The following is a 27,305-nucleotide window of genomic DNA, read 5'->3' on the forward strand; positions in this document are numbered from 1 at the left end:
ACTTCTGAAAACTAGCCGTTACCACTTGGGCAGATTAACCGACGTATCATCGGTTTAACCGGTGAGTGTAGTTGTCCACTGATCAACTGAAAAACCAAGTCTCTGGACAACTGCACCGACGTTAACTCAAACCTATCGTCGGTTTAACCGGTGAGTACAACTTTTGAATTCCTCTGAAAAACCATCTCACTGGTCAATTGCACCGACGTCTTGATTTAAACAGCGTCGGTTTAACCGGTGTATAGAACTTGAAATACCCTGGAAAAAACCAACTCTGGACTAATGCACCGACGTTAATTTCAAACACGTCGGTTTAACCGGTGTATTGAATTTGTCCAGACTCTGCTGACTTCGTTTAACCGACGTATAGAAAATTGAGAGCGTCGGTTAAACCGGTGTATAGACTTTTTCTGATTTTGTCTTTTCTGATTTGAGTCTTGAATGAAATCCAAATATTCTTGAGATATAGTTTGAGAACCACTTATTTGAACTTCTAGAAACCTGAGTGACCATAGTGTGCATCCATTTTCAAATGATCATGTCCATGCTCAAGTTACTTAGCCTTAACCCCTCTTAATAGTGCGATCACTACAAAACTATAAAATCTATACTAACCTAAGTGTCCTTCTCAACCTTATGACACTTAGGACTAGAAAGATCCTTAGTCTTGACATAAAATTGAGTTGAATACCGAGATCGCCTTTTTGAATAATGAAATTGAGGGGCCTCTTTTGACATATGACCAAATGAGCGATAATGATCTATTAAGCTGCACAAACTCATTAGTCACAATAATGGTTATCATTAATCACCGAAACATACCTTGAGGGCCTAGATGCTTACAGCCGCGAGACGAGGATGGGCCCGGCCCCGGCGGGCGGCGCGCCCTGGTCTTCTTGTAGGTCTCCTCCACCATGTCCCCCGCCACGACCGCTGTCTCGCCGTCCACGACGACGGCGACGAAGAAGCCCGACGAGGGCGGGAAGCGCGCGCGACAGGTCCTTGGCCAGGTCTACCTGGCGGTCCCGCATGCGGAAGCGCTTGGACCCGTGCCGCCGCCACAGCAGCCACGGGCACACGCGCATGGCCACGGTCGCCTCCTCCACCCCGTCCTCGTTGTCGCCATCCCCGTCCCCGTACTCCATCCCGTCGCCGGCGACGCACCCGTAGCCGCCGGAGGAGGGGGACGGCGAGGCGCCGGCGGAGACGCGGAGCACGGCGCGGAGGCTGAGCCCGAGCGCGGCGCGCGATCAGGACAGCGCGGCCAGGCCGAGGCGCGTCTTTTAGACGGACGTGGCGAGGCTGGTCCCCGCCCCCGAGGAGGCTGCCGACCCGGACCCCGACGCCGCCGCGGCCGACGCCCGGCCGCCCGGCGCCGCCGCGGCGCGGATACAGGCCGGCATCGCGTCGGGCATCGCGTCGTCTGGCTCTGGCTTAGCTTGGGCGCTTGGCCGCCTGCTTGGGTAAATGGAATCAGGGGTAAAATGGACAATTCCATATGTGGGTACCACCTGTCGGAGCTGCGGATCTGTTAAGTTCTAACACCAAATGGACAGAATGGTATAGATGTCAAAACAAAAAAACGCGATGATATAGAAGTGTCTTCAAACTTTTTAGTGGTATGAAGGTCGGAGTCATATTTTGTAATGGTATACATGTAAAAGCCTCCGGAGGAGGAGGGGAAAGGCGAGAAAGGCTGAAAGGGACATGGCGGCGGGACTTGACCCAGGCCCGGAAGCCCAACAGAGTGGGTGGCAGGCTGGTCGCGGGCCGGCCAGTCAGCGTTTGTGAACGCGCACATGTCGGCTCGCGCCTACGCGCACATGGCATGGCCGCGGCGGCCCCTGACTTGGCGCCCCGGCTCGGTCCACCTGTACAGCCCCCTCCTTCCTGTCGTCCTTCCCCTGGGTGGGCCCCTCCACCGGCCGCGGTGCGTGCACCCGCCCATCATCCATCCCCCCTGGCGCCGAAGCACCCCCTCCCCCAGCCGGCTCAAAAGCAGCGGCAGCGGCAGCATCAGCAGAGCAGCCACCGCGCCCGCACCACCTCGCACCTGGCATCACCACCAGTAGCAGCAGCAGCTAGAACAGCGGCGATGAACCGCCTGACGCCGGCGCACCAGGGGGCGATGCCGCCGCCGCCGGGGGCCGGGCAGCTGGCGCGGTATGGCTCCGCGCCGGGCTCGCTCCTGGCGGCCATCGCGAAGTCCATCACCCGCGGCGGGGACCATGCCCCGCCGCCCTTCACCCGGTTCTACTCCGCCGAGTCCTCCGGCCTCACCTCCTGCGAGTCCACCTGCCGCACGGACGCCGGCGGGGGCCGACCGCGCGCGCTCGAGCGGGCCTACGGCGGCTCCGGCGAGATCCGCATGCCGCCGCAGCAGCACCAGTCGCTCGCGCCCCCGGCTGTCGTGGTACTGCAAGGAAGCAGTCCGGGTCATCATCGTCGTCGTCGTCAGACGGTGTACCCTCGGTGACAGACGGGAGCTGCTGGTCAGAACTGCCTGCTGGATCTGAAGTGACTGGGGGTGTAGCTGTGGTAGAGGCTCGCGTGCTGGCACTGCCTGGAAGAGGGTCCGTAGAAGTAGTAACCGGCTCAGCAGAAGATGTGTCAACATCTGAAGTAGTGAGTGCTGAAGCTGCCGGCTGTGACGGCTGCTGAAGCAAGGAACCCTCTCCTCCTCCCCCTGAAGGTAGTGTCTGTGGTACGACGGGGAGGGCGACTGACTGGACTGCTGAAGGAGACTCTTGGAAGAGTGAAGTCGCTGGCAGTGGAGAGAACAGTGGACGACCGGCAGACCCAAGTAATGCGGACATCGAGAACGTGGTCTCTAGTGTCGCTGAGGTAGCTGGAGCTGCAGTAGGGGCTTGAGCTGGTGTAACGGCAAGCTGAGGTGCTCCAACACCCTGAAGGCCTGGCTGTCCTGGCTGCTGCGGGGCGAGTCCGGTGTGAGAGTAAAGCTGTGAGATCATCCCGAACATCGCCATCATCCCCTGCTGCATCTGCTGAAACTGAGCGTCTGTCCTCTGTGAAACTCTGTCGATAAGCCCGATGTAGCGAAAATGGCCTCTCATGCCATATTTCAATATAATGTTTTGGCGATTGATGACACACACAACACTTGGACTAATGTGATTGTTAAGATGACTATTCTCAGGCTTTTAGGTTCAAGTGATGACAAAGAGAAGAGAGGCATAGCAAGGCCCGAAGGGCCGCCCCTACGCGGGTTCCGCTACCCGGTTAGCGGACGGGGGTCGAGAGGGAGCCGCCCCTCGCGGGTCTCAGGGCAGCGCCCTGAAACCTCTTCGGTCCAAAGGACAAGAATCGAAGAGACTGTGAAGAAATTCAATACACCGGTTGAACCGACGTTAAGGAAAAGACACACGCCGGTGTAATTGTCCAGAAGCTGGAAACTGAAGATACACTCACCGGATTAACCGACGTTGAAGAAAATGCATACGTCGGTGCATTACCAAACGAAGACCGATGAAAATACATACACCGGTTGAACCGACGATGCATCGGTCAATTGCGTCGGTGCAGTTGTCCAGAGAGTTTGTTTTTCAAGGATCAGAGGACAGTTGCACTCACCGGTTAAACCGACGCTAATATTACATACACCGGTCGATTGCGTCGGTTGATTGCCCGTACACGTAACAGCTAGTTTTCAGTGGGCAGTTTAGTATCACCGGTTAAACCGACGATGGCAATTTGGGGAGCATCGGATTAACCGGTGTTAAGCACATTTCTGGCAGCTTTTCTCCAACGGCTATATTTGCTTGTGCTGCCTATATATACCCCCAAGGCCGCACCATTTGAGTGGGCTGGAGTTCAAGGAAGTATACAAGAGCTAAAGATCATCTCCAACCACCATAGAGCTTCATTGTACATCATATAGGCTTAAGCACACTTGTGAGAGTGCTTAGTGCTTGTTATAGGGATTAGTTCTTGCGAGAGCTCCCTTGAGAGAAGTCTTGCTGCGGCAAGCAACTTGTGATCCGTCGTGTGACCCTCCGTCTTGGTGTGGAGTGGCAACGACACTTTGTGCGGGGGAAGAGGAGGCCCCCTCCTTGGTGGAGAAGCTCCATAGTGGATTTCGGCCGGGTGACCGAGAGAGACGGTGGCGGTGCACGAGACTCGGTGTCTTGTGGGCACTTGCCTTTGCTTGCCGGCATCGCCATTGGTGGCGTAGTGCAAGACGGTGATCGGAAGAGCCTCAGTATCCCGTGGACGTAGGCGTTTATGCCGAACCACGTTACATGACCGTGTCTACTCGGGAGTTTGCATCCCTCTTGCACTTACCTCTTTACTTACCGCATTACGTTTCCGCACTTACTCTACCTTGCATACCTTTACTTTCCTAGTTAGTTTGATTAGGATTAGCTAGGTCTCAAGTCTTTTTAGGGGTAAGTAGAGAGTAGCATAGATAAACCTTAGTCATAACTAGCATGCGTAGGACGTGTTAGGTTTATCTTATGCAAGTAGTTTGAGCCCTAGGTTAAAAAGCGATTAGCGACCCTATTCACCCCCTCCCCCTCTAGGGTTGGACACCCCGGTGATCCTTACAATTGGTATCAGAGCTTGGTCTCACACCTCTTACGAGGATTAGCCAATTCTATTGGTAAATTTGTGAGAAAGCTCGTAGGAGACCCGTCGACTTAACTGTCGAGTGAGTATCATGTCCGGGGAAGGGATGAGTACCGATATGGCTCCGTTTTTCGATGGCACGGGATTTCCATGGTGGAAAGTGCTTATGCAAGCACATCTTCAAGCCCGGGGGCTTGATGTTTGGCGTGTCACCGAAGAGGGCAAGAAAAATGAGAATAAGGCCGAGAGACAATATGATGCCATTGCAAAATCAATTCTATTGTCTTCTCTATGTGATAGTGTGTTTAATCGTGTCTTTGCAAATGAAAATGCTCATAAGCTATGGAAGCAAATTGTCGAGAATCATGAGGGCACAAAGGATGTTGCCAATCAAAAATATCATATTCTCGGCGAGGAGCTTAGTAGCTTTAAGCAACTTCCCAATGAAAATGCTCATGACATGTACTCACGATTAAACACTCTTGTCAATGAAATTAATGCCTTAGGTCTCAATCAAGTTAAAGATGAGGACATTAACCGCAAGATCCTCTGAAGCCTTCGCAAGCCCGATTATGACATCATCAACACACTCTTGCAAAAGGAAGACTTGGTCAAGCTTACACCCAACCAAGTCATCAATCAAATCATTGCCCATGAATATAGTATGGGGATGACAAAGAAGAAAGAGTAAGAGTCCACCTCTTCTTCAAGCAAAAAGAGTCTCGCCGCCAAGCACTCGTGCAAGCATCAACCAAGGCGACAAGACTCATCAAGCTCAAGTGAAGAAGAAGAAGAAGAGGATGAGGAAGAAAGTGATGATGAATCAAGCTCAAGTGATGAAGAATATCCAAGGGCCGTGCTATACCATCACCGCAAGATTGCCAAGCATGTACATGAGCTCTATGAGCTTGGGTACAAAACACTCATTAGAGGGAGTGCGGTTGGGATGGAGAAGATGGCGAAGAAAAAGAACAAGTCAAGAGCCCAAGCTCTCTCCGCCATCCACAAGCCCAAGAAAAGTGGTGAAAGCTCAAGTCACAAGAAAAATTTCAAGAGCTCCACCACCCATCGCCCTCGGAGATTATCACCACCTCCCATGTGTCTTATGGCACTAGGTAATAACGATGTAAGTGATGACTCCTCCTCAAATGATGAATCCGATGTTGAAACCGATGAAATTAGTGAGATGATGACACTTCTCCAAAATCAACAAGAATATCTCACTAAACAAAATGAAGAAATCAAAACTCTCAAGGCTAAAGAAAAACTTCATGCTTCATTTGTCTCAAGATATGAGAACTTGCTAAATAAATTCAATTTGTTAGACAATGAGGTGACTCTGCCTCTGAATCTGAATCTGCAGCTGTATCTGACTGATCTGACTCTGCTGCTGCTGCCGTCGCGGCTCTGGTGGCCCTGGCACCTCTCACTCTGCCCATACCCCTGCCTCTGCCTCTGGGGTCCTCCCTGATCTGGAACGGACGAGCACGGCCTGATGCCTGCTCCTCGGCGGCCTTGGCCACCATCTCGGCCCTCTCGGCCTCCTTCTCTGCACGAGTCCGCTTGCGAGCGGGCTTCTCGACAACGACTTCCTTCTCCTTCCTCTTCTCGCGACCCATCTCTATCAGTCAAAACCTCGAACACCTGGTGAGCGCTGATCGGGTGCTGCTGCGGCGTGAAAGGGGTGTGGTGCAGGGACGGCGGCTCTGACCCTGACGGCGGCGTGGAGGCACACGGTAGCGGCAGCGCACGGGCGGCGTGTTGGCGGCGCGGGCGCGAGTGCGGGAGCGGAGCGGCGCAGACGGTGGCGGCGCGTGCGCAGGCGGCGCAGGAGGGCGCGCAGGCGGTGCTGTGGTGAATGCGCGGCGGCGGCGGCTCTGCTGGCGGCGTGCAGGCGAGCGGCGGCGTGAGTCGTGGGCGAGCGACGGCGACTGGTGGCGGCGCGGAGGCGACTGCGGAGCGGCGGCGGCATGAGATGGGAGGAGTCGGGCGAAACAGAGGAGGGAGAAACCGACGGCCCGCACAAGACCCATATATGACAGGTGGGACCCGCGAATTTCTTTAACGCCGGTCGATCCGATGCCTAGGGTTTGAGCGCCGGTTGATTTCGTCGGTGCAGTTCTCCCGAGACTCCTGCAGATCTGAAACTGAACGCCGGTTGAACCGATGCTGTCAAAAGTGAACTCGTCGGTTGATTGATCAAAACGCCGGTTGATTGCTAGGTCTGATCTGCATTTATGATCACCGGTTGAACCGATGCTCTGACTTTTGAATGCGTCGGTTGAATGCCTGAAACTTGACTGAGCTGAGCCACAAGATAGTAACACCGGTTAACCGATGGGTAGAGATCCTTTGAACGTCGGTTTATTCGGTGAAGCCAAAAACCCCACACTCAGCTCACTCTTCTATGCTAAGTCCAATAAACTTATAAAACTCAAATAAACTTAAGTTAATGGACTTGCATAGGCGACTTTACCCCTCAAAAATAAATAGGATAGCACACTTGCTTAAATAATTTTCTTTTCAAACACAAGGAAAAGCCGCAAGAGAGACAAAGCGCCAAATAAAATGTATGAGTCATGTCATAGGAATATTGAAGATAGAAAGCTTCAAACTCATCATGACATTGCTCACTAGGCAATAACGCACCTAACACTTTGCACTTTTCACTTTTCATGAATTAAGATCTTGTATATCAAAACAAGTCTCATTTTCATCAAGTGATCTCCTTTGTGACCCTTACGCATGCAATAATAATGCAAGCTACAACCACATGCGAAAGTAAAGTAAACATGAAGTGCACATCTATATGACAAGAAATGCATAACAAGAAATTAAGATCTACTTGTCAAGTTTGAACCCACGGGAAGCTTCTTCATGATGAGCCTTTCTACAAGCCTAGAGGAACACAAGTGGACCACCACCTCTAGCTAAACCCTTGCTCATCACTATCTTACCATGGTTAGACAAGTGTCCTATATGTATGCATTTTTCTATATGACATGACAACTTACATGACGTTTGCCGCATCTAACACATTAAGCTCATTCCTTAGCCTAACAAAGGTACTCTCGTCTAATGGTTTTGTGAAGATATCCGCCAATTGCTCCTCGGATCTCACACCTTAAAGAGATATGTCTCCTTTGGCTTCGTGATCACGCAAGAAGTGATGGCGAATATCAATGTGCTTTGTGCGAGAGTGTTGAACCGGATTCTTGGCAATTTTTACGGCACTTTCATTGTCACAAAGGAGTGGGATCCTATCTAGTTTCACACCAAAGTCCAAAAGGGTTTGCTTCATATATAGGATTTGGGCACAACATGCACCGGCCGCTATATATTCCGCTTCCGCGGTGGACAAAGCCACGGAATTTTGCTTCTTACTCGACCAAGAAACTAGAGAACGCCCAAGCAAGTGGCAACCCCCGGAGGTACTCTTACGATCCACACGGCTTCCGGCAAAATCCGAATCCGAGTATCCCAAGAGATCTAAGCTAGCGCCTTTGGGGTACCACAAGCCTATGCTTGGGGTGTGCTTGAGATACCGAAGGATCCTATTCACAGCCGAGAGGTGTGACTCCTTTGGGTTAGCTTGAAAGCGGGCACACAAGCACACACTAAACATTATATCAGGCCTGGATGCGGTAAGGTAAAGCAAAGACCCTATCATAGAACGATAGAGGGATTGATCAACCGGTTTACCGTCCACATCCAAGTCGAGATGCCCATTGGTTGCCATGGGTGTCTTGATTGGCTTGCACTCATCCATCTTGAACTTCTTCAAGATATCTTTGGTGTACTTTTCTTGATGGATGAATGTCCATTCCTTCATTTGTTTGACTTGAAAACCAAGGAAGAAGGTCAATTCGCCAATCATGGACATCTCGAATTCCCTAGACATCATGGTAGCAAACTCATGGCTTAGTAAATCATTAGTTGAGCCAAAGATAATATCGTCAACATAAATTTGACAAATAAAAAGATCCCCGTTGACGTCTTTAGTGGACAAAGTGGTGTCCACCCTCCCGATCTTGAAGCCTTGCATGATTAGGAAGTCACGAAGCCTCTCATACCAAGCCCTTGGAGCTTGTTTGAGCCCATAGAGTGCCTTGTGCAACCTATAAACATGGTTAGGATTCCTCGGATCTTCAAACCCGGGAGGTTGCTAAACATAAACAAGTTCGTTAATAACGCCATTTAAGAATGCACTTTTCAATCCATTTGATACAACTTAATGTTATGATGTGAAGAGTAAGCAAGAAGAATACGGATAGCTTCAAGTCTTGCGACCGGAGCAAAAGTTTCACCAAAATCCAAACCTTCGACTTGAGAGAACCCTTTTGCCACAAGTCTTGCTTTGTTGCGTATCACCACCCCATGTTCATCTTGCTTGTTTCGAAAGACCCACTTGGTGCCGATGATGTTCTTGTCTTTCGGAGGAGTTTCGAGGACCCAAACTTCATTGCGGGTGAAGTTGTTCAACTCATCTTGCATGGCCATCACCCAATCCGAGTCCCCAAGCACTTCCTCTATGCTAGTGGGTTCAATACAAGAAACAAACGAGTGATATTCGCAAAATGAAGCATGTTTAGAGCGAGTTCTTACTCCCTTTGATGGACTACCAATGATTTGACCGATTGGATGATCCTTGGAGATGCGACCATGCTTCACTAGCGGTACTTGCGTGGATGCTTGTTGGGGTGGATCATGGGTGACTTGTGCTTGTGGTGGAACACTTTGCTCTTCTTGTTCTTGAACTTGGGGTGTTGGCGTTGGCACATCTTCTTGACGTTGTGTATCATCTTTTTCTTGATCTTCATCCACTTGGGGCGCCGTGGAGGTGCTTGGTGTAGATGAGGAAGGTCCTCCCCCTTGATCATTGCCTTCATGCACCTCTTCCGGCTTGATATCCCCAATGGACATATTCTTCAAAGCTTCATCAATCTCCTCATCACCTACATTTTTATAGCCAACAACCTCCTCTTGGGAGCCATTAGATTCATCAAACTTCACATCACATGTTTCTTCAACTAACCCGGAGGTTTGATTGAATACTCTATATGCTTTGGAGTTTGATGCATAACCAAGAAAGAAACATTCATCACATCTACTTTCAAACTTACCGAGCCTTTTCTTCTTGTAGATGAAGCATTTGCAACCAAAGACTCGAAAGTATGATATATTTGGTTTCTTCCCGGTGATGAGCTCATATGGAGTTTTCTTGAGGAGTCGGTGAGGATATACTCGGTTGGATGCATGACACGCCGTGTTGATTGCTTCCGCCCAAAACTTCTCGGACGTGCCATAATCATCCAACATTGCTCTAGCTAGGGTGATGAGTGTCTTGTTCTTTCTTTCCACCACTCCATTTTGTTGAGGTGTGTAGGTGGCGGAAAAATCATGCTTGATGCCCTCTTCATCGCACCATTCTTCAATCTTCATATTTTTGAACTCGGTGCCGTTGTCACTCCGGATCTTCACAATTGGAGAGTTGTACTCCCTTTGAGCTCTTCTTGCAAAAGTCTTGAAGATTTCCGGAGGTTCACCCTTATCGCCTAAAAACATGACCCAAGTGTAACGTGAAAAATCATCAACAATTACTAGGCAATAGAGGTTACCACCAATGCTCTTGTATGTAGTTGGACCAAAGAGATCCATGTGAAGAAGCTCGAGCGGCTTGGAGGTAGACAACATCGTCTTGATGGGATGATGTGTTGCAACTTGCTTCCCGGCTTGGCATGCTTTACATAGATTGTTTTTGTCAAACGTGACATCCTTCAAGCCGGTGATCATCCCTCTCTTGTGGGCTTTCTTGAGGTTGCTCATGCCAATATGAGCAATTCTTCTATGCCAAAGCCACCCAAGAGAAGACTTGGTGAAGAGGCATGTCATGGTGCTTGTTTGCTTTGAAGAGAAGTCCACTAAATAGATGTTGCCATGCCTAAACCCCGTGAATACCATTGACTTGTCTTCTTCAAGAGTTACTATAACACCATTTTTGTCAAAGGTACACGTTAGTCCAAGATCACACAATTGAGCAATAGAAATAAGATTAAAACTAAGTGCTTCTACAAACAAGACATTAGAAATGGATAAATCTTTAGAGATAGCTGATCTACCCAAACCTAAAACTTTTCCCCTTGAGTTATCACCATAGGTGACATGTTCATGATCGCCGGGGTCTTCAAGGGAGGTGAACATGCTATCATTGCCGGTCATATGTTGAGAGCAACCGCTATCAAGTACCCAATGTTTTCCACCGGCTTTGTAGTTCACCTACACACATGAGAATTCACTTTTGAGTTTTAGGAACCCAAATAAGCTTTGGGCCTTGCACATGTGTGACAAGAGCTTTTGGGACCCAAAGTTGCTTGGGGAGCTTTTTCTTTGACTCCTTAGTGAGTTTGCCAATGAATTTGGCCTTCACCTTGCCCTTCACTTTACTCAAGAGAAAATGGTTATTTTGAAACATTGAAGAGTAATTCTTGGGTAATTTAGGAAGAGGACGTGATGGTAAAGTGCACTCCCTAGTGTGGTGCCCGGTGACTTGGCAATGTTGGCAATATGATCCAACTTCCTTGATGAAGCTAATCTTTATCTCCGGAGAAGGAGTAGTGGCTATGTTTGGCTCCGGAAATGAACCAAGACCTCTTTTGCCATAGTCACGGGCATTGTTGAAGAGAATCTCTTTGTGGATGTATTCTCCTCTTGAGAGTTTCTCCATACTACTCTTGAGGCTTGCAACTTGATCCATCAATTTCTTTTCCCTAGAAGGTGCAAGCTCGGGCAAAACATTAGTAGCATTTGCATTAATGAGTAGGCCATCACATGAAGTAGAAGCATTGACCTTCTCAATAGTTTCATGAGCAAAATTCTCAAGACTTGGGTCAATTGCTTCATAGGCAAATTCAAGTTCTTGATACTTGTGAGCCAACTCCCTATGCTCTTGTTTAAGCTTTTTGTGGCTCTCTTCAACTTGCTTAGCAAGTACAAGTGACTCATTGTGCTTTTTAAGCAAGTCATTGTACTTGCCAAGCAAATCGGAGTGGGCAAGCTCTAACTTGGCACGAGTGCTCTCAAGAACCTTGACTTTGCCATTTTCCCTCTTGATAACGGATGTATACTCATTAATGAGGTTAGCAAACTCATTAGGGTCAAGTTCATCATTACTATCATCTTCACTCTCACATACCTTATAGTTACCTTTGGCCATGAGACACATTGGAGGTGGAGGTAGTGATGGTTCTTCATTTGTGAGGGCGATGGTGACTATGTCTTCTTCATCACTTGACTCTTCGCTTGATGAGACATCGGTCACCCATTCTTGTTTTTCCACCAAGAAGCTTCTCTTGGTGTGCCCTTTCTTCTTTGGGAAGAGCTTGGTCTTCTTGTCATGGCTCTTTTTCTTCCCAAGTCTCTTGTTCTTGTTTTTCCTTTCTTCTTCTTCATCATCGCTTGAATCATGGCGATGCTTGCTCTTGTTGTCCTTGTTTCTTTTGTCCGGCTTGGGGCAATTTGGACGGATGTGACCTTTTTCTCCACAATTGTAGCAAATTTTGTTCTTGACATCCATTGGCCGGAACATTCCCTTTTTAGAGTCAAAGTTGAAACCCTTCTTGTTGATCTTGTCATTCAAGCGAGTGAACGTTCTCATCATGAGAGCAAGCTCTCCATCATCTTCAACATCGGATAAGCTTTCATGATGATCATCTTCTTCATTGCTTGAGCTTGAATCTTGCTTGATCATCTTGAGCTTGCGGGCTTTGTTTGCCTTGGTCTTTAGAGCAATTGATTTGTTTGAAGTTGGCTCTTCGGACATACCAAGGATACTCATCTCATGAGCGCGAATTTCGCCCACAAGTTCTCCTACTTCTATTGTGTCAAGATTCTCCTTTTGAAGCATAGCATTGATGATGTTATACTTGGGCTTTGGGAGGAGCATGAGAATCTTGCGATTGATGGAGGCACTGCCAATTTTGGATATTTCAAGTGCATTAATGTCTTCGACAATGACATTCAAGCGAGAGTACATATCATTGCAATTTTCATGAGCTAGCATTTTAAAAGAATCATACTTAGCTCTAAACAAGTGATATTTTTGCTCACGAACTTTAGTGGAACCTTCATGAATTTCAATGAGCTCCTTCCAAATATCACTTGCTAAGTCCATGCCATTTACTCTAGCAAAGACTTCCTCACTAATAGCTTCGAAAATTGCATTTCTAGCCTTGGCATTCCATTTTAATTGTTCGGTGGTGGGAGTTCCGGTGAACCCGGTCTTAGTGGCCAACCACACTTCGGGGGCAATCGCATCAAGATATGCGGCCATGCGAACTTTCCAATAAGCAAAGTTCTTTCCCTCGAAGTGAGGCGGCGAACCACCCATCTTGGCCATAGCTCTAGGCGGTGAAGCCTAATGATCCAAATGAGCAACGAGGCTTTGATACCAATTGTAAGGATCGATGGACCAAGAGGGGGGTGAATTGGGCCTTTTTCAATTTCTAAAACAAAGTAAAGCAACCTTAACCTATGCAAAGCTAGTAGGGCACCAATTCACCAACCGGATAACTAAGCTACCTACACAAGCTAAGAGAGATAAAAGCAAAGTAAAGCCTAGCAAGGTAGAGCTAAGTTATGATCTCTAAGTCAAGCACATGAGTAAATTGCAAGAAAGAAAATGCTTGAATAAAGAGAGTGAACAAGAGACGACCGGATTTTTTCCCGTGGTATCGATGTGTTGGCACACACCCCTAATCCACGTTGTGACACTCTCAAAGAGTCTTGTCACCTCCCAAGTCACCGAGACGAGGGCGCTCACTAAGAGTCTCCGTTCACCATCCCGGCGTGGTGGAGATCAAGCCACGTACAATCTTCTTCTCCGGGCTCCCACAATCCTTGGCAAGCTCCGCGAGAAAACACCTCGATCACCAAGATCGCCTAGGTGATGCCAATCACCAAGAGTAACAAGCTAAGGCCTTCACTTGAGCAAGAACCGATCACCAAGAACGGATGCACACTAGCTTCTCTCTACTCAAGTCCTTAATCTTGCTTCTTGATTGATTGAATGCACAAGTATGTGAATGATGAAGCTCAAGGTGGCTCTTGACTATAGTATGAGTGTATGGATGTTGCCTGGTGTCAAGAGTGGGCGAAATGACCCATTGGAGGGGTATATATAGGCAGCTCACACAAATAGAGCCGTTGGAGAAAAGCTGCCAGAAAACTGCGTAGCGCCGGTTAATCCGACGTCCCTCCAATAGCCAGCGTCGGTTTAACCGGTGAATGTAAACTGCCACTTCTGAAAACTAGCCGTTACCACTTGGGCAGATTAACCGACGTATCATCGGTTTAACCGGTGAGTGTAGTTGTCCACTGATCAACTGAAAAACCAAGTCTCTGGACAACTGCACCGACGTTAACTCAAACCTATCGTCGGTTTAACCGGTGAGTACAACTTTTGAATTCCTCTGAAAAACCATCTCACTGGTCAATTGCACCGACGTCTTGATTTAAACAGCGTCGGTTTAACCGGTGTATAGAACTTGAAATACCCTGGAAAAAACCAACTCTGGACTAATGCACCGACGTTAATTTCAAACACGTCGGTTTAACCGGTGTATTGAATTTGTCCAGACTCTGCTGACTTCGTTTAACCGACGTATAGAAAATTGAGAGCGTCGGTTAAACCGGTGTATAGACTTTTTCTGATTTTGTCTTTTCTGATTTGAGTCTTGAATGAAATCCAAATATTCTTGAGATATAGTTTGAGAACCACTTATTTGAACTTCTAGAAACCTGAGTGACCATAGTGTGCATCCATTTTCAAATGATCATGTCCATGCTCAAGTTACTTAGCCTTAACCCCTCTTAATAGTGCGATCACTACAAAACTATAAAATCTATACTAACCTAAGTGTCCTTCTCAACCTTATGACACTTAGGACTAGAAAGATCCTTAGTCTTGACATAAAATTGAGTTGAATACCGAGATCGCCTTTTTGAATAATGAAATTGAGGGGCCTCTTTTGACATATGACCAAATGAGCGATAATGATCTATTAAGCTGCACAAACTCATTAGTCACAATAATGGTTGTCATTAATCACCGAAACATACCTTGAGGGCCTAGATGCTTACAGCCGCGAGACGAGGATGGGCCCGGCCCCGGCGGGCGGCGCGCCCTGGTCTTCTTGTAGGTCTCCTCCACCATGTCCCCCGCCACGACCGCTGTCTCGCCGTCCACGACGACGGCGACGAAGAAGCCCGACGAGGGCGGGAAGCGCGCGCGACAGGTCCTTGGCCAGGTCTACCTGGCGGTCCCGCATGCGGAAGCGCTTGGACCCGTGCCGCCGCCACAGCAGCCACGGGCACACGCGCATGGCCACGGTCGCCTCCTCCACCCCGTCCTCGTTGTCGCCGTCCCCGTCCCCGTACTCCATCCCGTCGCCGGCGACGCACCCGTAGCCGCCGGAGGAGGGGGACGGCGAGGCACCGGCGGAGACGCGGAGCACGGCGCGGAGGCTGAGCCCGAGCGCGGCGCGCGATCAGGACAGCGCGGCCAGGCCGAGGCGCGTCTTTTAGACGGACGTGGCGAGGCTGGTCCCCGCCCCCGAGGAGGCTGCCGACCCGGACCCCGACGCCGCCGCGGCCGACGCCCGGCCGCCCGGCGCCGCCGCGGCGCGGATACAGGCCGGCATCGCGTCGGGCATCGCGTCGTCTGGCTCTGGCTTAGCTTGGGCGCTTGGCCGCCTGCTTGGGTAAATGGAATCAGGGGTAAAATGGACAATTCCATATGTGGGTACCACCTGTCGGAGCTGCGGATCTGTTAAGTTCTAACACCAAATGGACAGAATGGTATAGATGTCAAAACAAAAAAACGCGATGATATAGAAGTGTCTTCAAACTTTTTAGTGGTATGAAGGTTGGAGTCATATTTTGTAATGGTATACATGTAAAAGCCTCCGGAGGAGGAGGGGAAAGGCGAGAAAGGCTGAAAGGGACATGGCGGCGGGCCTTGACCCAGGCCCGGAAGCCCAACAGAGTGGGTGGCAGGCTGGTCGCGGGCCGGCCAGTCAGCGTTTGTGAACGCGCACATGTCGGCTCGCGCCTACGCGCACATGGCATGGCCGCGGCGGCCCCTGACTTGGCGCCCCGGCTCGGTCCACCTGTACAGCCCCCTCCTTCCTGTCGTCCTTCCCCCGGGTGGGCCCCTCCACCGGCCGCGGTGCGTGCACCCGCCCATCATCCATCCCCCCTGGCGCCGGAGCACCCCCTCCCCCAGCCGGCTCAAAAGCAGCGGCAGCGGCAGCATCAGCAGAGCAGCCACCGCGCCCGCACCACCTCGCACCTGGCATCACCACCAGTAGCAGCAGCAGCAGCTAGAACAGCGGCGATGAACCGCCTGACGCCGGCGCACCAGGGGGCGATGCCGCCGCCGCCGGGGGCGGGGCAGCTGGCGCGGTACGGCTCCGCGCCGGGCTCGCTCCTGGCGGCCATCGCGAAGTCCGTCACCCGCGGCGGGGACCACGCCCCGCCACCCTTCACCCGGTTCTACTCCGCCGAGTCCTCCGGCCTCACCTCCTGCGAGTCCACCTGCCGCACGGACGCCGGCGGGGGCCGACCGCGCGCGCTCGAGCGGGCCTACGGCGGCTCCGGCGAGATCCGCGTGCCGCCGCAGCAGCACCAGTCGCTCGCGCCCCCGGGCCCGCCGCACGGGCTGCTCCGCCACAGCAGCTCCCCCGCCGGGCTGCTCTCCCGCCTCACGGCCGACCCGCACGGTACGTCTCGCCCACCCCTCCCCCTGCCTCGCGGTCCTCCTCGATCGCGCGAACCCAACCGGCGGCGTGGTTGCGTCGCCGCCCCGGCTCGCCGGTTTCCCGCGGCCCGCGCGCGGTCCACGCGGGAGCATGACTCCCGTGCTGCAGCTTCGGCTTCCTAGCGCACGTCACGCTCATCGTTTTCTGCTAGTACTCCACTTTAGTACAAGAGGATCCGAGGTAGGAGCAATAACTAGTATATACAGTTCATTTATTTCAAAAAAAAGTAGGAGTATATACAGTTCAAAAACGCTACTATTCCAATTATATTTGTAGTATTACTAAGTTAAGCGAAGTAATTAATGGCGATGCTTGTTGGGCGACAACTAGCGGGGTCAATGGGTCATGGTCGAGCTGATTTATTTGGGTGGTTGCCTTGCTGGCATGTGATGTGCCAGGAAAGGAGTACTAGTATATTTACAATATCTTTATTACTAATCCCAGCTTCCCAGCTTTAACAATGGTGCCTCTTTTCGCAACAAAAAAAAACAGAAAAAAAAACAATGGTGCCTCGCCAGTGACGGTCCGATGCACCTGCGCTGTTCCGAATAAAAACCCGCGGGCCCCATGCGCTGCTGAATGAATCCCGCACGGCCACTGGATGAGGCCAAGCGGGCGCTCTTTCGATTTTCGGAAGGCAAAGGCCGCCTTTTCCCCATCTAGGTGCGTTGCATTTGCATTGCATGTGGTGCCCACGCATTCTCGATGCCGCACGTCAATCATCGTGCTCACGTCATGCGTGCGTCGTTGGAGAAGTAAATTTCTTTTTACCGGCCGTAATATTAAAAAAAAGGTTCTTTCTAGTGTGATTCCCTGCGTTGCGATGAATTGAATAAAAAGTAAAAACTGCTACGAACCGCCATTGCACAGCAAGTTCATCTTAGCTAGGTTGCATCCAATCGACGAGGCGTCCGAAAGACCCCCTTCATCATCGTCGATCATGCTCATGCATATGTTCCTCTTTGGAAGACGACGAGTCCGCGGCATGTGAGCGCAGTGCGCGATTCGGTTACGCCGGCCTGATGTCGTGTTGGTTAAGCACTCATGCGTGGATCGCCGGTTCCTGGTCCGATCGGCGGACCCAACGGTTTCCACATGCAGAGCTGATGCTTTTCCCCTTTCTGATGCACGCAGGCATGGCTCCGGCGAGCGGGATGGGCAGCTACTCGCAGGCGGGCACCGACGCCGCGATGGCGCACGGCCACAGGCAGCTCAGCTCGCAGTGGAGCTTCTCCAGGCAGGACCTCCCGCGGATCTCGGAGATGGGGATGATCCCCGCCGACATCGGGGAGAGCATCGTCGCCGGCGGCGGGTGCAACAGCTCCAGCGACGGCGCCGCGCAGTCCTCCTCCTACCTCTCCAGGAACTTCTCCGTCAGCTCCTGGGACGACACCAACTCCATCATGTTCTCGTCGTCCCCGAACAAGAAGCCGAAGCTCGACGCGGCAGATGACATGGTCACCAGCTTCAGCAACATCGACTCCCAGGTAGTGTATATAGGCTACACATCCTTTAATTTGCCTACTTCCTGCGCCCCGGCCGGTTCAGTTTTTGTGCTGATCGAAGCCTTCTATTGTTCTCGATATGTACAGTTTGGGTTGTCAAAGTCGTCGCTGGAGATGCCCGGCATGGATGACTACCTGCAGCTGCAGCAGGACTCCGTCGCTTGCAGAGTTCGTGCAAAGCGAGGCTGTGCGACACACCCGCGAAGCATCGCTGAGCGGGTTAGGATGATGCTCATATTATTGCGCGGTGTGGTGTGCCATCTTGATGCTGGGTATTGATTAGCTGAACAACTGTCTTGTTGACGTTTAATTAGGAAAGAAGAACAAGGATCAGCAAGAGGCTCAAGAAGCTGCAGGATCTTGTGCCCAACATGGACAAGGTAAACTAAGCTGAATCGCAGATGAACGTTTTCGCTTCTATCCGTAAATTTTCGAGAGGAATTACTGAAAATCAGGATTCGCTAAGCAGCTGAACCTAGCAGCTCCCTTTGGCGGCAATCCATTCCATCAGTAATTCAGTGTGCATTACTCTCTACGCGCACATAGTTTGGGCGATAATTTCCTGAATCTTCCAATGGCTACTCTTCCATTTCATTACAAAATGCAAACGAAATCTGTGTAACGGCAATAAGATCCTGCTATGCTGAATTGGTTTTCTACAACTGTTTGTTGACACAAGTGATGTTTATGTTTATCAGTTTTTCTCCTGAATATGCAGCAAACAAATACGTCAGACATGTTGGATCTTGCTGTAGAGTACATCAAAGAGCTGAAGGGCCAAGTTGAGGTATGCACCACTTGCTGCAATTCCTTGTGCATTTCAGAAGTCTTTGTCTGAATAAATTAAGCCGCAACTTTAGATTTCCACATGCGCACACAGCCAGGCCCCAAATAGTTTTGACATTTGTACCTTAGGCGGTTACTATAATAATTCTGGAACCAACTATTTATGATTAGCGTTTCTATCACAACGTACTAGTACAAACAAAAATGTATCTCTTACTATATGCTAAAAATGGATCCTTGCAGAAGCTAAAACACGACCAAGCAAACTGCTTTTGCTCAGGCAATCAGAACAGCTGACAGTGGAGAAGCAGATGGACAAGGTCTTACGTGGCACCGATATGATTGTTGAGCCCCAGTTTTTGCTTCAGAATAACTGGCTGCTGCAATGCTTAACATGTCAAGTCGTTTCCATGACTCAGCTGCCCTTTCCATGGTTGTACTACGGATACCTCAATGCCTTGACCTTGAAGACTAGAAGATAACACTTAGGTTATCATAATTTACTTTCTGTAAAGTGGTGTCTTATGTGTAAAAAATCCTCCATTTCAGCATGAATGGGATTGCTGTTGAAAAAAATTATTGTAGGAATATCTCGTGTGCTCTTTTTCCATTGAGCTCAATTTTGCAGATTACTAACTTGGCACTAAAATTAATGAGTTCTAGACATGCATACCAAGGAGAAACTCTAAACGACAACTTGAGAATTCAGCTTATTAGCCTTTTCGCAGAGAAAATTTATGTCAAGCGAGCAAGAAAATATTCTACTCGGACTCGTGTATCAACTCTCCAGAGGCATTCTGTTGTGTAAACTGATGGGATAATTTCTACTTAAGCACTGCAAAGTAAAAATGGTATAAGGCCATTCCATTAATTTTCTTACTGCGGCTGAAGTTTATTTATACATCAATCCTTGAAGAAAAGGAAAGGCCAGAGCAGCCAATCGAGGCTGAATTTCATGTGTGCTACTGCATATGTTTGTCAATCTGGGCAAAACCACGTCGGTGAATCTTGAGCTGCTGCCACTTATGCAGCTGTCCTATAGAAGAAACTCAGGTAACGCAACCTCCGGTTATCTACACACCTCTCCTGAAAGAATTTCACAGGGGAGAATTGGTTCCTCAGAGATAGAGTAGAATACTGAAGCCAAAAAATAGAAACGAAGTAGTGCACGGTCTGCTTATTGTCGGATTTTGTACAGAACTTTACTTACAGTCTTGATTGTGTTCTTACAAGAGATGGCTGAAGTGCGTCGTAGTGCCCATAACCATCATAGAGAACACGGACTGGATTGTCCTTGCCATATTCCTGGCCATATTCCGCTATGATCCTGGGGCTATCAGAGCTACTTGTATACATGTAAACCGTGATGGGCATCCTGCAACGCAGCTTTTCTCACTAACAATAGGAGGCCAAACTTAACATGAGAGGTGGCTGGCTGGCTGCCTACCTGAGAACATGGGAGCACATGAGCAGTTCAGGTTCTCCTCCCCAAGCATGCGGTTTTCTCATCTTTCGCACGTAGCTCTCGAAATCTCCTTCGAGGAACCTAACATTGAAAAGTTAACACGACAAGGATTATATATCTTTGAACATTTGAAACAGATATAATTTTAACATAGAATTTTATGGATGGGATTATTTTGGAAGGTAAACTTGTTACTTTCTATTGCAAAAGGTGTAAAACTGTAAACTTGCTGCATGAGAATAGCTTGTCCATTTTAAACATATTATTTTCCCGTTTACTCATATTGCAGAAAAATTGTCGAGGGACTTTAATGTATCAGAATAATAATAGCGGGAAAAAAGAGAATGAAACCATTCAGTGTCTCCTCTTCTCTTGACAAACTCATCAGCCACCTAGAACAGGCCAACAGCAGCTTAGCAATCACACGTGTACGATAAATATTACAGAATTCTGTCGAAAATACATCAAACGTAACTGAATAAACAGAAGCCCAGTTGATGATGGGCACTCACTTTCGCTCGAAGCTCGTCAGCCAGTTCCTTCTGCGCGCTGTCGCTGGGTGACTGCTTTCCTCTCCTCAAGCATGCGCCGTAAGCAACGGACCTGAACAGGCATCGGCCGTCCCCTGTGATTCCTGAAATGTGAAGGCAGCATCACTGTAATTCATACAGAATGTTCTGCAGTCCAGAGCACCAGTTGGTGACTGAAACTCCATCGGAGCCAGCAGATGGAATTGCCCGCACATAAACCAAACAGGCAGTATTGCTTTATGATTTAGATTTGCAAGAGGTATTTTCAGAAGGAGGATATCTGTTCCATCAATCCACCTTCTGATTTCTGAATTTGCCAAACGGAAATGCCCACCTCCTGAAGATGCCTCTGAAACCACTACCATGCACCAGCATAAAGATAGTGGAAAAGAGAATAAAGGAATAGAGGGGGGAAAAAGCATCTGACCACTAGCCTACTACCACTACAATTCCATAATGGTAGTTTATGATGATTACAGTTTTTGTATTCTTAACCAGCAATGATCTAGCCACTTTATTCTACGACCGCGTCCGAAACCCAAGATCTCCAATAAACAAGCAACGAACTGCTGCTAAAAGGAGGCAAGAATGATCCTTTCTTGAACACCGATCCCCAACAAAAGAAAGAGGCCTTTTTTTAGTGCTTAAAACGAACTATAGGCCAAGAAACACGCAGGCACACGATAGGCCCGATAGAAAGAGGACGACGAATCAGCAATCATTATGGATGAATGAATGAATGAACCAACGAAATGGGGCGCGGGCATACTGATCGAGCGCAGCGGGCAGAGCTCCCGATCCGACATCCGCCGGGCGGCGACGTAGGGCGATCCTCCGGTCCCCTGCCCGGCCTCCTCGGTCGGCTCGGCTCCTCCCGCCGCTGCCGGGCCCGGAGGGGAAGCAGGCGGGCGGAAGGAACACGCGAGGAGCTGGAAATGGGATGGAATGGAATGGGACGAAGGGAGCCGGGGGGAGAGGGTGACGGGGGGTTGGAATGGAATTGGAATTGGATTCTCTCGCGCGCACGCCTTTTCCGCTGGCCTTTTGCTATTCCAGCTTTTTTCTACCGCTCGCTGGGTTGAATCGAGTGGAGGCCTTGCCTGCCGCGGAGCCGTTGCCGTTGCGCTGCCCTGCTCCGCCCTCTCCTTTGATTTCCCGCCACAAATCGTTGCCGAGCCGTTGCTTTCAAATTAACCTCGCTGGTGGACGGAGATTAAAGTAGAGAGCAGTTGCTGGGTGTGGGTCCCACATAAGTAGCTTTGTTTGTTCCTCCAAAAAAAAACTTTGCATACTCAGTCCACTCTCTTCTTGTGAAACGAACCTTCATGCACTACAGGAAAAGACTGATGGGCTGAATGACGATTATTACAGGAACAGAACAGGTAAGCCTGCAAAATTCACGGATCACATTTCTCGTCTGTGCCAAATGTACATCTCAGTAGGACCCCGTAATGTCGGGCCGAAACGTCAACAGAAAAAACGTGGAGTCAATTGCGAGTCGAGTCGCTAGGCTCATCATCCCTGTCGGCAGGATGCGTCAATGCCATCACCCACCCCCCAGGTGTCATTATCTCTCACCAGGCTCATTTGCTGTCAATCTTACCCTACTTATCGACGCTGTAGTAGCGTCTAGCGAAGAGTCTTTTGGCACATCAGCTGTCAACAACAGTCTCTTTGCTCCAGGCCTGATCAGTTCTTTGCTTCAGGCATTTACAAGACAGACAAGCTATGCATCTTCACTAGCGATAAACCATCTTGGACTCTGAAGAATGAGAACAATCAGTTGGTTGCAAAGGATGCTGGATTGACAGAGAAGCAGCATCTGATCTTATAGAGAAGAAACAACTGTACACATCTCTTGACATAGGTAGAACTGTAAAGTGGAAAATGCCCTACATCACCCCACCGAGCAGGGGGGGGGGGGGGGGGAGAACATCAAGGTCTTTGCTTTACCCGTAGAAAACAACACCGCCAAAAAAGAGAGAGGAAATGATCAGGAGGGACATAAGGCAGAAAGGAGATGTACAGATCCACTGATCAGCTCAAACCTACTCTAGCATCCTAGCACTGGTACAGCGAGAAGCCCCTATTCTTCCACAGCGAGCTCAGCGTCCGCCCCAGCTTCCGCGATTTGGACTTGCACAGCGGCTTCGACTCCCGGTGGCACACGATGGCACCACCATTCCCGGCCTCTGTTAACTGGCTCTGCTGCTGCTGCTGGGATTGCTGGGGTGGTGGTGCGTCCCGCTGCCTCTGCTCCCGGAACAGCTTCAGAAGCTTCTGGGCCTTCTCCCTGCCCCTCCCAGTACCGGCCGCCGAGATGGACACAAGGGACGGGACCACTCCTTCCTGGAGCACTGGCGCTATGCACTTGTCATCAGCCGTGCACATCACCAGGAGGCACGACACAGCCTGCTCCTGCTCTGTCGGCTCACCTGTGTCGAGCAGCATTGCTAATGTGCTGACCAAACCCGGGGTGGACATGATCTCCTTCCTGCCCGCCTGGGTGGCTGCGAGGCTGATGAGCACAGCGAAGGCCTTCTCTGTCCAACCGAGGCCCTCCGTTGCGGGAGACTCGGTGAGTAGACAGTGAAGAGCATCCACAATGCCTGCAGTAAGGAGCGCTGGGACGCTGGCCTGGTGGTTCGAGAGGTTGTACAATGTGTACAGGGCGTCATGCTTGCAGGAGCTGCTTTTCGTGTCGCCGGCCTCTTGGCTGTACAGATGGTCAACTAGGAATGACACTGCCTGGCTTGAACCGATGACAGCCTTCGCATCAGGTAGGCAGGAAAGGTTAAGGTACAGTGCCGTGGCTGGACCAGTTAGCTGTGGATTTGATATCATCTGCTCGAGTAGGTCGACAACTCCAGCAGACAACAGGAGTCCCTTGTTTCTGAAATAACAAAAAGGGTATTGATAAGCAAAGATGCTAGGAAAAAGTCAGTAATTTTGAGCTAATATACACCCTAGATATTTTCACCTGGCAATAATTGGTGAGGATGACTAGGAAATAATACCTGTTATTGTTCACTGCGAGGTTGAAAAGAGCCATGGCGCCAACTTCCTGTGCCTTCTCATTTCCATCAGTCACGGCATTTCTCAAGAACTCAACCAGCGCCTCGGCAAACCCGTTTGAGCCCAGCTGGATCCTTGCTTCTTCGTCGTCTTTCAAAAGATACCTTATCTGCTCCACCAACCCACACTGCTTGTTCATGTTGCTTCTTTCATGAAGTAAGAGCAGCAAGTTCCCATAGCCCTCATTCAAATCGAAATCGTTACAAGAGCTGTCATCCAGCATTCCTGACTCACTGTTTGCCGGCTCCTCCTTTCTCATATTCTTCATTGGGACAACCTTGACACTCTTCACATTGGTAGAATCAAAATTTTCAACAGGAACACAACCTGTAGCCTCAGTGTCTGAGAAAGCAAGTCTCCAATTTACATCAAAAGATCCTGGTGGACCATCAGGAACTGGAAAATCATTCTGCTCACACCAGCTGGCGATCAGGGCCTTCACACAATAGTTTGGAGTCAATGACAGGTGGGCAAGTTGCTGCTGAGTTTTAGGACAAGTGCTGTGACCATCATTGAACCACTTCTCAATGCAAATACGCTCATAAGTCTGTCCAGATGAAATGATGACTGGGTCATACATGAGCTGTAAGGAAATAGGGCACCTAAGTTCTTCAGGAGGCATTGACATATTTTCAGACCTTGGACCACCACCACGCCTGCAATTGAATGATCCAAGCCTAGAATTGAAAGATCCAAACCTCGAATTGAACGACTGAATGCTCGAAAGCTGTCTACTGAATGCTCGGCCATTGCCGTAGGGTCCATACATGTCATCCATGCCTAATACTGTAGGCGAGCAAGGAGATGATCCTTGAGAATCTGTATCGTCACCAGCCTCACTTCTGAAGAATTTTGAGTATTTCCTCATGAGATTGTACAGGTATGACACAACAAGCTCCTTCCTCTTGTCTTCATCAGAACAAGCCTTCTCGATTAGCTTCTTGAGGGCTCTTCTCTCGGTAAGTGCTGCCCTAGAAGATGTAATTCCCAATTTCAGAGCAGCCATGTGGAAGACCTCAAGCTCCCCACTATCACTGGAACCATTTGTTTTATTGTTCCTCTGGAGCAAATTAATCACATCGTCACCAGCTTCCTTCTCTGATCGATCCAATGTAAAGACAATCTCCTCCAACTCGCTAACAATCTCTGTAATCTGTACAGAAAAAAGTTTGGGGTGTCAGTAAGTACTGCACATTCAAATATACTGCAAAACCATAAAGGTGACAAAGGCAAAAGGACAGAGAACCGTGATTGACTAGATGTGTTTCTTTGCACAATATACCTTACAGCTGATATCTTCTGTTACTATGCTTTCAACGCGCCTTAGACTTTCCTGAAGCTGGCTTCTAGATTTTTCAAACTTTAAAAGCACAGTTTCCGAGGTGATGGCCTAGAAGTAAAATAAAAATCACTGTTAAGAAAACTGTTCCAATTGCACAACTCTCCAAAAGAAATTGTGGTTCTATCCAATGTGTTGTACTAGGGCAGAGGGAAGCAAGAAATTACCAAGTAGAGCCTGCTGCTGTCTGCACAATGTTGAAGAAGCCCTTTGGCTTTATCTAGAGCGACATGTAGTGAACACAATGCCTGTATACCAGACTTGCTTCTTGGTCTTGATGCTTCGATGAAAGGGAAAATGGTGGAAAGCTTAGATACAGCAGGAAGAAATGCTCTACAAATTCCTGCGTGCAGCTGCATAAACCAATTAAAAAAATTATTCAGATTCTGTAGTGAGATTAGGCAAATCCCAAATAGAGATGGTATATGTTCCAGTAACTTATTGCAGGTCTATGATTTGCTCCATACAATGCAAAGACCTTGTTGAGTAGTAGTTTTTTTTAAGAAAAAAAACTTATAGAAATCAAAGCATTGTGATTGTACTAACCATTAAAAGAGTATGGAGAAAAAAAAGTAACCCTCATTGATCAACAAACATAGCAGGCTTTTAGGATGTACTTACAAAAGATAGACAACACAGCAGATTAACAGGAAATGATGATACCTTGGCATCATTAGCCAGAAAAGGACCTTCTTCAGCCTCTATCGCACCCATTGTTGACTGCTACCTGAGCTCCAACATCTGATTACAGCACTCACAAGAAAAACGGATAACATTAGCATTTCACTCTAAAGATTCTCAAGTTTCTGATAAAATTAGATAGGCTTTTCCTTAGGACAAAAGGAGATAACAGGTTTGGACATTGGAGAATGGGGTGAAGCAAATATCCAGCCATTACGAGTAGAAATGGAAGAGATAGGAACGGCTGAAATCTACTGGCAAGCCCACAGCCCACTGTTCTCCAAGAATCAACTATGGCTTTCAGAAACAGACCACTGAAAAGGACGTTGCTTCTATAAAATTTGTGATTTCCAGCTCCTGGAGCCCAATACAATTTTTTTTTATCTACCAAATTCGCCTGTTTTTAACAAATCTAAAGCTCCAATGTAACCAACGCTCTGCATTTGACTCTTCTCATCATGTCAAAAAAACAAAGGAAGAAGGAAAAAAGAAAACAGATGTCGGCAGCTTCAGCCTTCAGGGGTGGAGAGAGAGAGAGAGCGTTGGGGCATCAGATGAACCGCATTTTCTTTTCCCAAAATACAAAGATCAATCTTGCGCGCTGACGTGACGAAGAACTAGTCGAACCACCGATGTGGATGAACCTTAGGAGAGCGTGGCGCCACGCAGAACGCAAATCCACAACTCAACGGTGGATTTGATTGGTCATGCCTACAGGCTACAGCCTACAGCTAAGGAATGGACTCTCGGAGCATCCATCCGAACAAGATAGGATTACTCACCAAGGAAAGAAGGAATTGCTCCTCGGCAGGACGGATCTCCACCCGACGCCACTCCACCGGACCGAGGGAGGAGCTCCGCGCCGGCGGTGGCAGCGGACCGAGGATCCGGCTGAGGGAGGGAGTGACTGTGCGGCGGCGGCACGAAAGGCTGGCGGTGGCGAGCTGGAAGCCTAGGTTGAGCCTCCAGCACCAGCCTTGCAGGAAGGCCGCGGACGCGCGTGGATGAGAGGGAGCAGGAGGCCGAATGCAGCCACGCCTTGGCGGGCACACTCACCACGCTCAGGTTTTGATCTCTACCCGCGCTGACGGCAAACTAATCTTACCGGAGAGTTCTCCACGCGGCTCCGGAGGTCGCCGGCGACGGCGGCGGCCGAGGAGGAGGAGCGTGGGGCGGCGGCCGAGGAGGAGAGAAGGGAGGAATAATGGAGAGTGGGGGGACGTTGGAGTTGAGAGTGGATATTATTCAGATTTCAGGGCCTGGGCCCGGGAAAGTGAAATAAATGCCATTTTCTTTTTTCCCATGTGGTTTTTTATTTTCTTTAATAATGTTTCTTAAGAATGGTTCCTGCTCCCTTCTCTGTTTTTTTTATTTGTTCTTTGTTGCATCATTGCTTATGGTGGAGTTTGGATAAGCTTTTCAGTTTCTCGGAAATGATTTGTCAGTTAGACAATGTGAGATGTGGACTTGTGGCATGGTTGGTTAGTAAGCATGTGTGTTTGAATGAAATTGTACAAAATT

At 49.3% G+C, this 27,305-nt stretch overlaps 2 protein-coding genes across 4 annotated transcripts; one reads left to right on the forward strand and one right to left on the reverse strand.

Annotated features, from left to right (window-relative positions):
• Window positions 1-2,080: 2,080 nt before the first annotated feature.
• On the forward strand, window positions 2,081-19,314 carry LOC120710388 (transcription factor bHLH128-like). Of its 2 annotated transcripts, XM_039996049.1 has the most exons (7): window positions 2,081-2,362; window positions 16,247-16,364; window positions 17,538-17,890; window positions 17,996-18,127; window positions 18,223-18,288; window positions 18,627-18,695; window positions 18,938-19,314. In XM_039996049.1, exons 1-7 carry the CDS (start codon window positions 2,096-2,098, stop codon window positions 18,989-18,991), a joined length of 1,059 nt encoding a protein of 352 aa, XP_039851983.1. In that variant the 5' UTR covers window positions 2,081-2,095; the 3' UTR covers window positions 18,992-19,314. The 2 variants fall into 2 exon arrangements, with proteins under 2 accessions (XP_039851983.1, XP_039851982.1); XM_039996048.1 differs by lacking the exon at window positions 2,081-2,362 and having other exon boundaries at window positions 15,695-16,364.
• Window positions 19,315-19,537: 223 nt separating this feature from the next.
• LOC120710387 (U-box domain-containing protein 45-like) lies at window positions 19,538-27,021 on the reverse strand. Of its 2 annotated transcripts, XM_039996047.1 has the most exons (12): window positions 26,567-27,000; window positions 25,767-25,844; window positions 25,271-25,456; window positions 25,047-25,154; window positions 23,707-24,917; window positions 22,939-23,582; window positions 21,052-21,084; window positions 20,672-20,793; window positions 20,511-20,551; window positions 20,142-20,240; window positions 19,925-20,069; window positions 19,538-19,780 (listed from the first exon to the last, which is right to left on the reverse strand). In XM_039996047.1, the coding sequence occupies exons 2-12, from the start codon at window positions 25,815-25,817 to the stop codon at window positions 19,718-19,720; spliced, it is 2,703 nt and encodes a 900-aa protein (XP_039851981.1). In that variant the 5' UTR covers window positions 25,818-25,844; window positions 26,567-27,000; the 3' UTR covers window positions 19,538-19,717. The 2 variants fall into 2 exon arrangements, with proteins under 2 accessions (XP_039851981.1, XP_039851979.1); XM_039996045.1 differs by lacking the exons at window positions 19,538-19,780; window positions 19,925-20,069; window positions 20,142-20,240; ... (1 more) ...; window positions 20,672-20,793; window positions 21,052-21,084 and having other exon boundaries at window positions 22,473-23,582; window positions 26,890-27,021.
• Between the last annotated feature and the right edge of the window lie 284 nt (window positions 27,022-27,305).

Source organism: Panicum virgatum, chromosome 5K (genome assembly GCF_016808335.1).
Source record: "Panicum virgatum strain AP13 chromosome 5K, P.virgatum_v5, whole genome shotgun sequence".
NCBI lineage: Eukaryota > Viridiplantae > Streptophyta > Magnoliopsida > Poales > Poaceae > Panicum > Panicum virgatum.

Excerpts from the sequence above, each read along its gene's own strand:
- LOC120710388 (XM_039996048.1), top strand. The coding sequence starts at position 15,710 with ATGGCCGCGGCGGCCCCTGACTTGGCGCCCCGGCTCGGTCCACCTGTA. Across the intron at positions 18,128-18,222 it reads CGCGAAGCATCGCTGAGCGG|GAAAGAAGAACAAGGATCAG; the intron begins GTTAGGATGATG and ends ACGTTTAATTAG. Across the intron at positions 18,696-18,937 it reads AGCTGAAGGGCCAAGTTGAG|AAGCTAAAACACGACCAAGC; the intron begins GTATGCACCACT and ends GGATCCTTGCAG.
- LOC120710387 (XM_039996047.1), bottom strand. The coding sequence starts at position 25,817 with ATGGGTGCGATAGAGGCTGAAGAAGGTCCTTTTCTGGCTAATGATGCC. Across the intron at positions 24,918-25,046 it reads CAGAAGATATCAGCTGTAAG|ATTACAGAGATTGTTAGCGA; the intron begins GTATATTGTGCA and ends TTTTCTGTACAG. Across the intron at positions 20,552-20,671 it reads CTGACGAGCTTCGAGCGAAA|GTGGCTGATGAGTTTGTCAA; the intron begins GTGAGTGCCCAT and ends GGCCTGTTCTAG.